General features: G+C 43.1%; 1 protein-coding gene across 2 annotated transcripts in view; it reads left to right on the top strand.

Annotated features, from left to right (window-relative positions):
• The window catches only part of MTM1 (myotubularin 1), a 141785-nt gene that overhangs the window by 56927 nt on the left and 68977 nt on the right, over nucleotides 1–15881 (top strand). For both annotated transcript variants that reach the window (XM_056539463.1, XM_056539464.1), the window contains exon 2: nucleotides 4885–4957. In XM_056539463.1, the coding sequence (XP_056395438.1) occupies nucleotides 4885–4957 (73 nt within the window). The remainder of the gene's footprint in view (nucleotides 1–4884; nucleotides 4958–15881) is intronic.

Genomic DNA, 15881 nt, shown 5'->3' with positions numbered 1-15881 from the left:
TGTAGCGTTGGCTGGTCCCAATGGCTTGTCATACAGTAGTTTGGATTGTGTATTAGACAACTCTTCATCTAACACTTCTTGATCCTTATGTACAATTATTTGGTTGTTGGTAAGTGAGTTTATATAGGAAACACTGCCTAAAAACTGTAGAACTTTGTCATAGGGATTCTCTGTACAGAAGGGATGTAGTGGCATGTAGAGGGGATGTAGTGGTGATGTGGACCAATGGAAACTTATCTAATTCACTGTTACCACTATATCACTGCTATCTGTAACCTGTATACTGTATAAAGACGGCAGGGAACACAGAAAGTATATACTCTAACGTGTGCCTGTGGCAAACCTATGTACCCTGTTTCCCTGAAAATAAGCCCTAGTGTGTTTTTTGTGACTAAAATTCATATAAGATCCGGTCTTATTTTCGGAGAAACACGGTATATGGTTTATTTATTTATTTATTTATTTATTTATTTATTTTTAAGCAAATCCCCATAGCAAACCTATGCTGCTCTGGGCAGTTGCTGACATGGACAGAGGTGTCGGCAGAGAGCACTGTGGTCAGACAGAAAAGAGCTTTTAAAAAAAGAACTTCCTGTGGAGCATACTAAAAGGATTAACATTTTTAAATAGAAGTAATTAACAAATATGTTAAACTTTCTGGCACCAGTGGATTTAAGAAAAACTATTTTCCACTGGAGTACCCCTTTAATTCTGATATCCAATTTTTGTCTATTCTCCCATCGACCCTATGTGGTTTTGGCTACTGCAGTTTAGGTGGGCACAAGGGCGCAGATGGTTATCCTAAGCTTTGGTGAGAATAAACAACTTGTTTTTGACACTTTTGAGGCCTTCTAGCTTTAGACCATAAGGGAGTGTGTGTGTGTGTAGATATAGATATATATATATATATATTAATATGCTTTTTGGGAAGAATAATTCCCAATGTAGCATCACTGGCCTGTACATCTTTATGGAGCTCTCCTCAAGGAGAAACATGATCATCTTGGTCTTTTAGAGAAGACATATGTTAGACCAGTGATCTTAAACTGTGGCCCTCCAGATGTTGCAAAACTTTAACTCCCAGCATGCCCCAACAGCCGTTACCTTCTTGGAAAATAAAATGTGGAGGGTCTCGGATTATTTTGTCTGCTGTTGGTACAGTGAAGGTATTCGGTACTGTTGCATGGATCCATTTTTTGGCAGCATTAGTACTTGGCATTATGAAGATCAATCGCTGCTATTACTAGAATGTCTTGGTTAAATGAAATTGCCAGAGGCAAAAAATCCTTGTTCCTGTTATTTGCACAGACAAAGTGTGTTATGTCCTCCTTGTACGTGTGGTTGGACGCACCTCTATTCCCAATCTTTTGCGTCACTGTGGAGAGCTCCAGCTCCAATGCTTTAAAAGGGAATAAATACAATCCTCTCCCTTTCCGGCTCCTTGCATCTTTGTGCTATTGATTCTTTGATTCATGGAAATGAACCATTGTGTGTAATGGTTGCCGGGCAACTGGACTATATTTTATTTCTTCTGTCTGTGACTATTTTGCTTCTCTGTTTTGTAGACTCTCCCTGTGACACCCGGCAGCTCAGATCAGTGCTTTATTATTTTCCAAATGTAGTAATGTTTGTCTGAGGTTTATCCTGCTAAACACCGGGGATGTGTTGAGGAATGAAAGGGGCTTTGTGTAAATTCATCTTAGTCCATGGATACGAAGTGCAACCTTCTGAATTATTTTATTTTTCAATTCTTGACCATTTTTAGTGTCTTTGTTTGCTTTCACTGAAGGGAAACATCCTTGCAAACTTTTTGCTGTCGCAGACCTGGCTTGGGTTGACAGAAGCCAGACTAGTAAATCAGTGGACTACAATACCTAGAAAAATGATCAGATCTGTTTGTGAATCTAGTACACTTCCACAGCTGCCAAATTTATTAAGAAATATTGAAGGGGGAACTCCGATACTTAACTACTTATCCCCTCTCTTATAGAGATGCATATGGGGGGCGGGGGTGTTAGCCACTGCTCCATGGGATAGTCAACACAGGTCTGCAGACAGAGCGCTGGGCGCTCTGTGCATGAGAAGAGCCGGGAGGTGTCCCCCGAGCTACTACCCCCATCCCCTGCCCTGACTGGGATTCTTTGCCAAGTCAGGGATCTCTCCAAAAGTTAAGAATACCAATCTGCAGACAGCTATTTTGGGGCGCATGACTCTCATCAGTACCGAGCAGGGTGAAATCCGCTGCAAAACATGAAAGAAATCTATAGCTGAGGGGAAAAAAATACCATATGTGACTCTTTAACGGGAATTGGGTTTGGGTAGTATGAAACAGGGACAGGCCCTCTTATGACAATTATATATGACTATATACAGACAGTACATTGGGCAGTTTTTCTGTACCATAAAATTTTAATTTTGATTCTATTAAGACCACTGGAAAAAAAAAGCTGGTAAATCCCATTTAGTTTTATGACTGCAAAATTGTGCTAAGTGCTTGGTCCTTTATTTTTTTCCTTTTTTTATTTTATTTTTATTTTTTTTTCCATTTACAATTTGAAAATCGTCTGGTTTGCAATTTACATAATAATATTTGCTTTAAAACAGGCAAATGTCTAAATAAAAAAAGTTTAAAAAATCCCTTAGTTACTTAATGGCAGTTTCTGCTTGTAAGATTACATTATTTTGTAGACTAAAATTTTGGCACAAAACTTAGTAGGGACATAACACATAACTCTGCGCCGTTTCAAAGGAATCCTAGTTGTAACAATGTCCAGGATCAGGGCAGTCCCCAGCGACTTCCCCCTGCCCTACCGGATTTAATCAATCTCCATGCTCTTATAGGGAGAGATCTATCGATCACTAATGTGTGTTATTCTATTTCATTCAGAAGATTTCCAGATTCTGTACATGGCATCCATATAGCTTATTCTGAGACGTGTAGCACTTACCGATGTCACAGTGAGCATGCCACACACGCCTGTAGATTTGTCTGCTGGTCACTTAGTAAAGGGAACATAAATGGAGTTGGACTCCTGCAGACACCAGCCTTTCCCTTATTGCTTATGTTGTTAGCCTGTTCTGCTCCATTGCCTCACTGTTATCAATTTGCCATAGGGAATTTTTGAATCGTAAATTTGTTTTCCCTCCTCTGCGAGAGTCCTGAAATCGAATTAGATCTATTTGTACTCTGTCCAGAATGATAAACTGGACTCCATAATTGGCCCGCAGCCGTTTTTATTTTCCTTTTTACCCATTTTATAGAAAATATTAGTATTTGAGATTGTACTTGTGAGGGTGTCAGAAGGATTTGGGGAGGGCTGATTGAGACCAGAGTGTGGTCACTTGTGGAACGAAGGGAAACTCTGGATTCATTTTACAGATTCCGAACATTTACATCCTGTTGTGATCTTTACTTCTAATAGCATTCAATGGGACAGATCTATTATTAAAATGCTTGAAATTCTTTTTTCTGCCACCCCTGACAAAGGGGCATGGCTTTGGCAAAATGGGTGTGCCAGGGCTCCTCTCCACTGTGCTCCATTGTACGAAGACTCCTCCCTCCAGCGGCTCTTTAGTGGGCTGAGACTCCTCCCCCACGGCTCTTGTCAGGCCCCTCCCCTCAGCAGCTTTTGTATGTTCTTATGCACCTCCCACTCATACATTTTTGGTTCTGGCTTTGTGATCTCTACAGCTTGGAATCTATTTTCTGTTCATCCTAAACTTACTAGAGCTGGTGAATTTATTGATTTTGATCCCTTTTGTTATGTAATGGTGCAGTTTATGCAGACCACAAAATACAGGACAAATTCTTAAAAACAGGTGGTCCCAGTCCTAAAGCTACAGACAACAGCATCTCTCAGTGCAGAAGATTGTATTAATGCTAATATCAAGTGCATAGTCATAAGTAATGTTGTGGTCCCAAAAGGTCACTTGTCACTATGCACTTGATGGTGGGATAAATGAAGCCTCTCCTGCGTTGGCAGATGCTGTCGTCTTTCTACATTTATTGGTGGATTTTATGTTGTCAGCATTATGGTCTGCTGCTTATCATTGCTTGCTTGGTTAATATAATAGCTTCCAGCGTTCACCACTCCAGTGTTAATAGTAGGACTATATTGACACACATACAGCTCCATTCACACCAGCCATGTGTACAGTTTGAAGTGAAATCTCTTCAAGGGGTACTCCTATCCTAGTCCTCTTACGCCCCCTCCCGCCCCCTTCCTGACATATGATATGACCAAAAATCAGCAATTCTGGTGTTTGGTATCTTTTTACTTTTACACAGTTTACTGTGCAGGATCATAAACATAATATTTTAATAGTTTGGGCTTTCCTTCACTCGTTGCAGCTCCGTACATTGGTGACACGTGTCCTTAAAGGGGTACTCCACCCCTAGACATCTTATTCCCTATTCAAAGGATAGGGGATAAGATGTCTGATCGCGGGGATCCCGCCGCTGGGGACCCCCGCAGTATAGTATGCGGCACCCACCTGTTTATTGTCCGTAGAAGCGCTGGAGGGTCTGGGTCCCCTCAATGCAAGTCTATGGGAGGGGGCGTGACGGCCGTCACGCCCCCTCCCATAGACTTGCATTGAGGGGACAGGCGTGACGTCACCCTGGGGCGGAATCCTGACGTCACGGACTTCCGTTCCCGTAGTCGCGACTCGGACCCTCCAGCGTTTCCAGACAAAAAACAGGTGGGTGCCACATGTAATACTGCGGGGGTCCTCAGCGGCGGGACCCCCGAGATCAGACATCTTATCCCCTATCCTTTGGATAGGGGATAAGATGTCTAGGGTGGGAGTACCCCTTTAAGTAACTGTAGCACTTGATAATCTTAATAATCCTCATGTAGGTATTTTCTTCTTTCCTTTTCCAAGGTTCCTCATCATGGCTTCATCCTCCGTAACAAGGTACAATTCAAACTCCTTGGAAAATGCTTCCATAAAAAGGGTAAGTCCGCAGTTAATGTTTATAGCAAAACATTTTTAGCACACTTTTCTCCTGAGGAAATTCAATCAAGGACAAAGTAATCTTCACTAAACCTTCTGCCAGTACAAGGGTCACAGACAATCTTGATATATTAACCACCATGACTTTTTGTTTGTTTGTGGATCATTGCACGTTGGTGTGTGTGTGGCATTCCAGAATTAGAAAACCATAATGGGTTGTATTGCCAAGGTGTTGGGATGTGTTCACATGGAGCTGAACTTTACCCCTATTATGAAAGGTTTTAGTGGTTTTGTATTAGCCACAAAACATAAAAAAAAAAAAAAAAAAAAAAAGTTTAAAACTATAAATGCAGTGCAGCCCCATGGCAGAGTTGTGGCAATTTACAGCAAAATGTTTGTAGTTTCTGACCATGATGCAAACTTACCACCCTGTGTGTATACTTGTAATGTTATTAGTATTGATCTTTAAAGAGAATTTGGGTTATAGTGCAGGTGAGCAGCTATAAAATAAGGGGATACTGTAGGTTGTGTGCAGAGATAGGCTTGTACACAGCTTCATTCCTAATGCGCCCCAGTGCAAACTGGAGGCGGAGAGCCGCCTGGCTGAGCTCCCGTGTATCCTCCATATTGCCCCGTACCCTTCATTCATGGGGGCGGGACGGATGGAGGATTTTGGAGGAATGAAGGGAGCTCATCCAGCCGCCTCCAATGCGTGCTGGTGCGCATTAGGAATAAAGCTGTTTACAAGCCTAACTCTGCTTATAACCTACAGATTTAAGTTTGATACCCCTTATTTTACAGCTGCTCATCTGCGCTATAAACCAGTATACAGTGACCCCTCGACCTACGATGGCCCCGACATAGGATAATTTCAACATGCGATGACCTCTCAGAGGCCATCGCATGTTGAAGGCAGCATCAACATACGATGCTTTTGTATGTCGGGGCCATCGCATAAACAGCTATCCGGCAGCGCTGACTGCTTCAGCTGCCACCGGATAGCCGTTTACGGTGCCCCGTGAGCTCCGGTGATGGTCACTCGCCTGTCCTCGCGGCTCCGGCGCGTCCTCTTCGGGATCCTCGGCATCGTCGGCGCGCTCCATCGACGTCATCACATCGCTGCGCACGCCGTCCGGTCATCCAATAGAGCAGCGTGCGTAGCGACGTGATGGCGGCGACGGAGAGCGAGGATGCCGGGGAAGCAGAGGCCTTGCCAGAGCGTCGGGGACACCACGGGGACGCGGCGACAGCGATGGACGGCGACATCCAGGGCAGCGGTGACGGTCCGGAGCGGCGGGAACAGGTGAGTACAACTACTCTAACTAACTAACAGTGGTCTACAACCTGCGGACCTCCAGATGTTGCAAAACTACAACACCCAGCATGCCCGGACAGCCATTGGCTGTCCGGGCATGCTGGGTGTTGTAGTTTTGCAACATGTGGAGGTCCGCAGGTTGTAGACCACTGTCCTATACTTTACATTGCACGGATCCCTCAACATGCGATGGTTTCAACAAACTATGGTCCGTTTGGAATGGATTACCATCGTATGTTGAGCGACCTGGGTTTAGACAGATGAACTAGCTGTCAGATTCTCTTTAAGTGGTTTTCCGAGATGTACAAAAATGAATAAAACAAAGAAATGAAATAAAAGAACAAATGAAACAATACTCGCCTGACATTCCCCTGCCACACTAATGCCACTGCTCTATCCTCCTTGCTGACCTGTGTTCACTTAGCTGCAGCAGTGATGGGCCATATACCCACATGACTTCAGCAGCCAATCGCTGGTACAGTTTACAGTGTGAGACTGATGATACCTGTGATGTTTTGCACTTTTTGGGAAACCCCCCTCAATAGCTTCATGTAGATAACACCCTAGAAAAATTCTGTTTATGATGATTGATGTGTACCCCCAGTTATACATAACTCTTTATCAAGGTTATGTGGAGTGCTTCTTTTAACCCATAAAGGACACTGCCCATTTTGGCATTTAGGATACATGCAGGTTTCATTTTTGCGTTTTTGTTTTTCCTTCTCACCTTTTTAGAGACATACATTTTATTTTTCCATCCACTGAGCCATATGAGAGCTTGTTTTTTTACAGGCCAATTTTCTTTTACCTTATTTAAAATGTACAAAAAGGCAAAAAATATATATATATAATATATATTTTTTTCTTTTTTTTTTTTTTTTTTTGGAGGAATTGGAGGGAAAAAAACACAATTTAGCAACTTTTTGGGGTTTTTGTGTTTATCTAGTGCATTTTATGGTAAAACTGACTTCTTTAACCTGTGGGTCAGTAGATTAACATGATGCCCATTTCTGTACTACTTTTAAAAAGTCAAACTTTTTTGACAAGAGAAGTATGTTAAAAACTGCCCTTATAACTTTTCTAATTTTCCTTTATGTGGGGCTATCGTGATCTGTAGTTTTTATTGGTACAATTTAAGTTTTTAAAGAACTTCTTTCTCGTTTTTTTTATTTTTATTTCCTGACATATGATATGACCAAAAATCAGCAATTCTGGTGTTTGGTATCTTTTTACTCTTACACAGTTTACTGTGCAGGATCATAAACATAATATTTTAATAGTTTGGGCTTTCCTGCACTCGTTGCAGCTCCGTACATTGTTGGCACGTGTCCTTAAAGGGGTACTCCACCCCTAGACATCTTATCCCCTATCCAAACGATAGGGGATAAGATGTCTGATCGCGGGGGTCCCGCCGCTGGGGACCCCCGCAGTATAGTATGCGGCACCCACCTGTTTATTGTCCGGAAGCGCTGGAGGGTCTGGGTCCCCTCAATGCAAGTCTATATGGGAGGGGGCGTGAGGGCCGTCACGCCCCCCTCCCATAGACTTTCATTGAGGGGGATGGGGCGTGACGTCACACGGGGGCGGAGTCATGACGTCACGGACTTCTGTTCCCATGGACGCGACCCAGGCCCTCCAGCGCTTCCGGGCAATAAACGGGTGGGTGCCGCATACTATACTGCGGGGGTCCCCAGCGGCGGGACCCCCGCGATCAGACATCTTATCCCCTATCCTTCAGATAGGGGATAAGATGTCTAGGGGTGGAGTACCCCTTTAAGGGGTTAAAGGCAGTTTGTCACATTGAAAACCTAGTCCAATTTGCAGACAATGTTATAGAACAGGAAGAGCACACTGATATAGATTTTGTGGTAAAAGTTCTGGGAGAATTTATCAATTATCACGTGAATCTCTGCTCATTCTGGCCTGAGTAGTCATGTGGGAGGTCCTAGTTAGCGATTGTAAGCTATATGTGTGTTTAACTATACATGTAGAGAGACCTGTCAATCACTGGGACCATCCACTTTACTACTAGCCCAGAATGAGCAAAAATAGTCAAGTGGGTGGTTATACTCAGTGGTTGACAGCAGTAGGACCACCTACTTGACTGTTTAGTGCAGAATAAGAAGAGATGTGCACAAATAAATGACAAGTTAGCCACAATTTATCCCACAACACTATCTGGGAGATTTATTAAAACCTGTGCAAAGGATCTGGGGAGCAGTTTCCCATAGCAACCAACTATTTATTTCTATTTTAAAAGACCTCTGAAAAATGGAATCTGGTTGCTATGGGTAACTGCTCCACTTCCTCTGCAATATGCTTAGCTTCAATTGCTCTGTAACTTGTGTCTGCAGACGATCCGTCAGCATTTTCAGTGACCGGTTTCCTTCAAATCTCCCACTGAATGATAAAACAGAGAGTGGGTGGTCCTGTGTCTAAGGTATTTGTACCAAACTAGAAGCCTCTTCTGCAAAGCCGTAGTATAAGTGGGGGATGCACTTTTGGGGTTAGGCGAGACAGATGGTCTTTTTACATGTGGCTGAAATATGACAGCCTATGGTCTTGGCAAACTTGTGCAGCCCTTGACTACCGCTCTTCAGGCTTATGTAGCCTTACCCTTAAAGTGTACCTGTCAGATCCAACAAAAAACATTCTTTTAATATATCACTCAGTACCTAATCCTGACCATGTGCGTTTAATTTTTATGTGTCTAGCACCTTTTATTTATTTTATTATTACACTTTTAATTTAGCTCACTTCTCTGAATTCTTATCAAAGGGAGGGGCGTGGCCTCACTGTGCAGGTCTCCGCCCCCTTCCTCAGTATGCTGTCTGCTCACATCTCCCCTAGCATTAGCAAAACTACAACTCCCAGCTTGTCCTCACTGACAGTAGTGGGACACAAGCTGACAGTGGGAGGATTTTTCCTCCAGCTGTGAGCCCTGCACTCACAGCTGTCAATCAAGGATGTGTGTCCATGACATAGGTGATGACGCATGGACACAGCAGGACTAGTATGTGTCCTAGCTGGCAGGGGGGGGGGGTCAATTGTTTACTGGCTTTTTCAAAATTTCTAATGAAAGCAATTGCAAGACCTATTGATTTTGCATGCTTTACAACATATCAAAAGTTTTTGTATCTGACAGTGCCCATTTTAAAACAAATTTTTTGATTTTAGTTTTATTCCCCAGTTTGCCATTTTTTTCATATATATATATATATATATATATATATATATATATATATATCTCTCTATCTATCTCTTGAGTTTTATAGTTTTACAAAACATAACAGACACGAACTAGATGCCCCTTGGCAATTGTGAGGCATGGGGACCAGAATAGACAGGAAACAATGCAGCAGATCAAATAGGCACATCACATACTGCAAGAATTCAAATGCCAAACAAAAACCCCAGTGCTCATTCCATATATATATATATATATATATATATATATATATATATATATATACAATATATATATATATAAGAAAAAAATAAGGCCCTCGTTCACCACAGTTAGGGCATTCCTTCAAGCTGTCAGGTCTGTTTAACGTCCTAGGGAGTGTAAAACCATATACGCCATGTTGCATAATCTTGAATTGCGTCTCCCTCCACACTTCACTAACTACTGCTTTCCTAACTTTCGCCCAACCCTCCAAAACACCTTTATCTAAGTCCAACTTCCCCAATTTCCATTCCCAGGAGTGAAACACGGAGGCACATAACGCATCACTACCCCGCCTCCTCATTTTCCAATAAAGATAAATCAAGGAATGAATGGCAGAAGTGTCAGTAAAGAATGCATCAAATGGGTTAGGGCCCCTTTCTACAGTCAAGTCTATTGGGCTGTTAATTCAGGTAGGGTATAATAGCAGGATTCAGTGGGATGTAAAAGATGCCTCATCAGAAGTACCCCTGCTGCTCTCCAGTGCAGATATAAAGGATTTTGATACCCCAAGGGAAACTCTGGGTGAGACCACAATGGCATGTCCTTGCTAATGAGGAACGGCAATTTCATAGCCTCCCTACAAGCCTTCCATGAAGCAATAGTGTCTTTAAAAGTAGACTACCCTTAACGAGTCTCGGTAAGGCCAAGAATCTCATGTGCAGTAAGGCTGGTACAGTTTGTCATCGTTAAATGACAAGAACTCAATGGATTCACCTGTACTCTTGCTCTTGTATGTATATACACCCTTTGATACATTGGTGGTGGTTACATTACACTAACAATAGTCCCCAAATATTTTTTGGACTAGTAAAGGCTTTTTGTTTAGTGACCTCCAGAAATAATATAAGAGGTGATGTCCTTTTTGTAAATTTTTTAAATTTTTCATTATTTTGTGTTGCTTCGATGCATCTGATTTGAAGGGGTGGTCTCATTAAAGAAAGCCCCTTTCTAAATGCATTCCCTCTCCTCACTTCCTAGGCAAATATCTTATTTTGCCAGGATTGCCGCAACCAAGCAGCCTTTGGTAAAATTACATTGTGGGAATGTAGATGAAAGCCCACCCATGTAATGCATTGCTCAAGTCTGCCAGAACTGAATCTACAATTTGAAGAAAAACCATGGCACTTTATTTTTCATGAAGAACACAAAGTCCTTTTATTAGTAAGGTTAGAGATGATGACAACATGGAGGTTAGGTAGTTAAGTGAAAAAGTAATTTAGACACCACATAGATCAAAATCACCTGCTGGGCCTTGTTCATGTCTGATATGTGGAAGGCTATTCTATAGAAAGGCTATTCCATGCATCCACTACTCTCTCAGTAAAGTAATACCTCCTAATTTACTACATAAACCTTTGTCCCTCTAATTTAAAACTATGTCCTCTTGTGGTAGTTCTTCTTTTAAATATGCTCTCCTCTTTTACTGTGTTGATTCCCTTTATGTATATAAAAGTTTCAATTGTATCCCCTCTGTCTCCTCTTTCAAGCTATACGTGTTAAATGGGTATTCCAGGATTTTTTTTTATTTGACTATGCTACAGGGACTGTAAAGTTAAGTGTAGTTCATAATATAGTGTCTGTACCTGTGTGTGAATTGTGGGATTTGTAGTCAAAAAAAGAAAAGTCAAACAGGAAATACCAGTTCTCAAACAGCTAGACACAGTGTTAAGGGAATCTCACAACATGGTCATTTAGCCCCAAGACAAGCGCATATCCTTCCTAATCATGTCCATTACTGTCTGCCAGGTACATACTAGAATCGCCTTATGTGGATAACCGCTTTAAGGTCCCTTAACCTCTCCTGGTAAGTATCTAAATCCTTCTGGAGATACAGTCTCTAGTACTGGGTACAATACTCCAACTGAGGTTTCACCAATGCTCTGTACATTTCCCTATACACCCAAGTATTTTGTTAGCATTTCCTGCTGATCTATGACATTGTCTGGCTACCTTTTTAAAGGGGTATTTCCGGCAAGTATATATAGAAAAAAAGCTCCAAAGCCATCACACTACCTGGATATGTTCCCTGTTAGCCATCCTGTCTGATATATATGACTCCTGTGGCCCCTGTTATCTTCACTGGCTGCTTTATATTCTTTGCCATCCTTCCCTCCCCTTGCCTACATATCGCTGCAATGATTGCAGCTCTGCTTTGCCAGCCCCCACCCTTCTGCTCTGAGCAGCAGAGAGATTGTGTCTGATTGGTTGAGGCTGCACACACCTCCCAGCACTAAGGTTGCGTTCACACGGCCATTTGCCCCCGTTTTTTTTTTTTATCCCTGTTTCAGCTCCGTTTTTGCAGATTGTAGACTGATTAAAAACGGTTTAAAAAAAAATCCCATTCATGTCAATGGGATTTTTTTACAATCCATTTACATTGGTGTGCACCCGTTTGCACTAATTTCCATTTTTTTCATGGAAGAAAAAAAAGGTACATGCAGTATTTTTTCTTCCGTGAAAAAAACGGAAGAAAACACTGACATCATAATTTTAACATTGAAGTCTATGGCAAATTGATGAACCTTTATTGTCATCCGTTTGCACCGGGTTTAAAATATCCGTAATTACATCTGAGCATGCTCAGAAGAGGTGACATAAGCAGACTCCTGCAGTGTTGTGGGACTACTACTACACTCATCATGGAAAAGTCTGTTCCATGATGGGAGTAGTAATTCCCCGGCTGCGGGAGTCTGCCGGCGGCTGGGGAGGCTACATTAGTGTTTGCACCACAACCCCCATCATGGATCAGACTCTGTTCCATGTTGGGGGTAGTAGTACAGGGGCTGAGGAATTGATTGCAACTGGTCTCACTTCTGAGACCCGATCCGATCAGAAGTTATTAAGCAGGGGAGCGGGCGGCATTGTCCGCAACCCTGCGATCACCGATATACTGCATTTTACTTTCATTTTTAAATTCCCTGCGGGGAGCTCTGAATGGCCAGTACTGAGGAGCCAATCAGGGCTCCCTGCAGGGATTTTTAAAATGGACAATGTATATTAAAAGCGCTGTGGGGGCAAGATATATAGCGCTAAATATCTAGCCCCCCAGCGCATTTATAAAGATATAACCCCCGCCAGCGCAAAAATATATACCCCTGCAGAATAAAAAAAAATATATATTTATAATGTAACCCCCGCCTGAGCCTTTATAATTATATACCCCCCGCCAGCGCATTTATGTGACACCCCGCCCCCCCCCCCCCGCTGGCGCATATGTCATTACTGCAGCGCATTGTATGAATAGTATTTTACTGGCAGAGCATCGCACCAGCCGCTGCCGGCGCGATGCTGCTGATAGAACACTATTCATACATCGCGCTGCAGCCTGCAGGGGCATATTATATAGAAGTGCTGTGGGGGCCAGATATATAGTATTATCTGCCCCCACAGCACTTCTATATAATATGCCCCTGCAGGCTGCAGCGCGATGTATGAATAGTATTCTATCAGCAGCATTGCGCTGGCAACGGCTGGTGCGATGCTTTGCCAGTAAAATACTATTCATACAATGCGCTGCAGTAATGACATATGCGCCAGCGGGGGTATATATTGATAATTGCGATGGCGGGGGGGTATATAATTATAAAGGCGCAGGGGGGGGGGTTACATTATAAATGCGCTGACAAGGGGTCACACACACACACACTCACACACACACATATATATATATATATATATATATATATATATATATATATATATATATATATATATATACTGCAGGGTATATATTTTTGCGCTGGCGGGGTTATATCTTTATAAATGCGCTGGGGGGCTAGATATATAGTGCTATATATCTTGCCCCCCACGACGCTTTTAATATACATTGTCCATTTTAAAAATCCCTGCAGGGAGCCCTGATTGGTTCCTCAGCACGGGCCATTCAGAGCTCCCCGCGGGTAATTTAAAAATAAAAGTAAAATACCGTACATCGGTGATCGCAGGGTTGCGGACCATGCCGCCCGCTCCCCTGCTTAATAACTTCTGATCGGATCGGGTCTCAGAAGTGAGACCAGGTGCAATCAATCCCTCTGTCCCTGTACTACTACCCCCATCATGGAACAGTCTGTTCCATGATGGGGGGTAGTAGTACAAGCACTAATGTATCCTCCCCAGCCGCCGGCAGACTCCTGCAGCCAGGAACTACTACTCCCACCATGGAAACAAGTCTGTTCCATGATGGGAGTAGTACTGGTCCTGGCTGCAGGAGTCTGTAGGTGGCTGATTTTTTCATTCAGAATAAAAAAACTGATTTAAAACGGTTACAAACACTTCAAAACGGATACCGATTTGATCAGCCGTTTTTTTTAAATCCGTTTTTTTTTCTTTTTTTAAACGGAATCGGGGCAAACGGCCGTGTGAACGCACCCTAAAGGGAGCATGAATCATCAGTGCAGGGCAGAAACCACATCATCTGTGAGAGTGTAGGCTGTTTTTAGAGAGGGATTTGGACAGAGACAGAGTGGGTGGGTGGATGATGTCATTCCCTCACTTCATGCATGCAAGTGACAATCAAAGAGGGGAAACTTCTCTATATAGCTAGTGAATGATATTTGGACTATTAAATAGGTTGATGAGAGGGAAAGGATAGGCTATTGGTTTAGTTCACCGGTGTACCCCTTTAAGACTTCTGTAATAATGACCCCTAAATCATTTTCCTCAGATCCTGAATTTAGGAATGTTTCAAATATTCTCTGTTCTCCCCTTGGATTTTTTTCACCCCAGGTGCATTATCTTGCTCTTATGCACATTCGCTGTTAGTTTCCAAAGTACTGACCATTCCTCTAATTTGCCTAATTCTTTTTCATTTGGTGTATCCCTCCAGGAACATCAACCCTGTTACAAATCTTTGTGTCATTTAACAATAAGGGAGTCCAGTCTCAAAGACTGCAGTTTATTGAATTGTCCTCCCACCTCTAATCCACTTAACTCTTTGACTACCTGCAATCTGGCTTCTGTCCCCACCATTCTACTTAAACCGCCCTAACCAAGGTGGCCAATGATCTGTTGACTGGAAAAGCTGAACGCCAATACTCTGTACTCCTTCCCCTTGACCTCTCCCCTAACTTTGACATAGTAGACCCCTCTCTCTTGTTACAGTCCCTGTCATCCCTAGGCATCACAAACTTAGCCCTCTCCTGGATCTCCTCATACCTCACCAACCGCACATTGAGTCTCCCACTCTCATGTTTCCTCCTCACCTCGCCCTATTTCTGTTGGAATCCCCCAAGGCTCTGTCCTGAGGCCCCTACTCTTCTCTATCTACACCCTCGTTTTGGGACCAAACCAAAGTCTGCTGCCTTGGGGTCACCTTTGACTCTGTACTGTCTTTCAAACCACACATCCAGATCCTTACCACTGCCTGTCGCCTTCAGCTCAAAAACATCTCTCGAATCCGCTCATTCCTCGACTTTGACTCAAGTAAATTACTGGTACATGCCCTCATCATCTCTTGCTTGGACTACTGCAACATCCTCCTCTGTGGCCTTCCATTACAAACACTCGCTCCCCTGCAATCCATCCTCAACTCTGCTGCTCAAATAATCCACCTTTCACCTCTCTTCTCCTCTTCCTTTCCCCTGTGCCAATCCCTTCACTGGCTACCCATTGCCCAACAAATTCACTTTAAACTGTTCACCATGACATACAAGGCCATCTACAACCTGTCACCTCCATCACCTCCGACCTGATCTCCCTATACTTCCGCTCATGTAATCTACGATCATCTCAAGATGTCTGCCTATGCTCCCCCGGTCCACACTTCACATGTCCGTCTCAGACTTCTCCTAAGCTTCCCTTATACACTAGAACTAGGTACCCCAGCACATTCGGCTCTCGCCCACCATCAAGACCTTCAAAAGCAACCTGTTTAAGCAAGCCAACAACCTTCAATAATCTTGCTGCCACTGCACCGCTAATGGCTGCTTTACCACCTGCTCACAGATGACCTGCTGTCCCCCTCACCTACTGTTTCCTTTCCCTCTTCTTATATATTGTGAACCCTTAAGGGCTGGGCTCTCTGTGTAATGCTTACTGTTCCTATGTCAGTGTTATGTACGGTTACCATTATCATATGTAAAGTGCCCTGGAATCAAGGGCGCTGTAATGTTTGTTGGTGGTTGTTTGTTGTTTGGTGTCCCTCCTAATGGTGTAGGGGAG

Source organism: Hyla sarda, chromosome 9, assembly GCF_029499605.1.
Source record: "Hyla sarda isolate aHylSar1 chromosome 9, aHylSar1.hap1, whole genome shotgun sequence".
Lineage (NCBI taxonomy): Eukaryota > Metazoa > Chordata > Amphibia > Anura > Hylidae > Hyla > Hyla sarda.
This window is presented reverse-complemented; position numbering and strand designations above follow the sequence as displayed.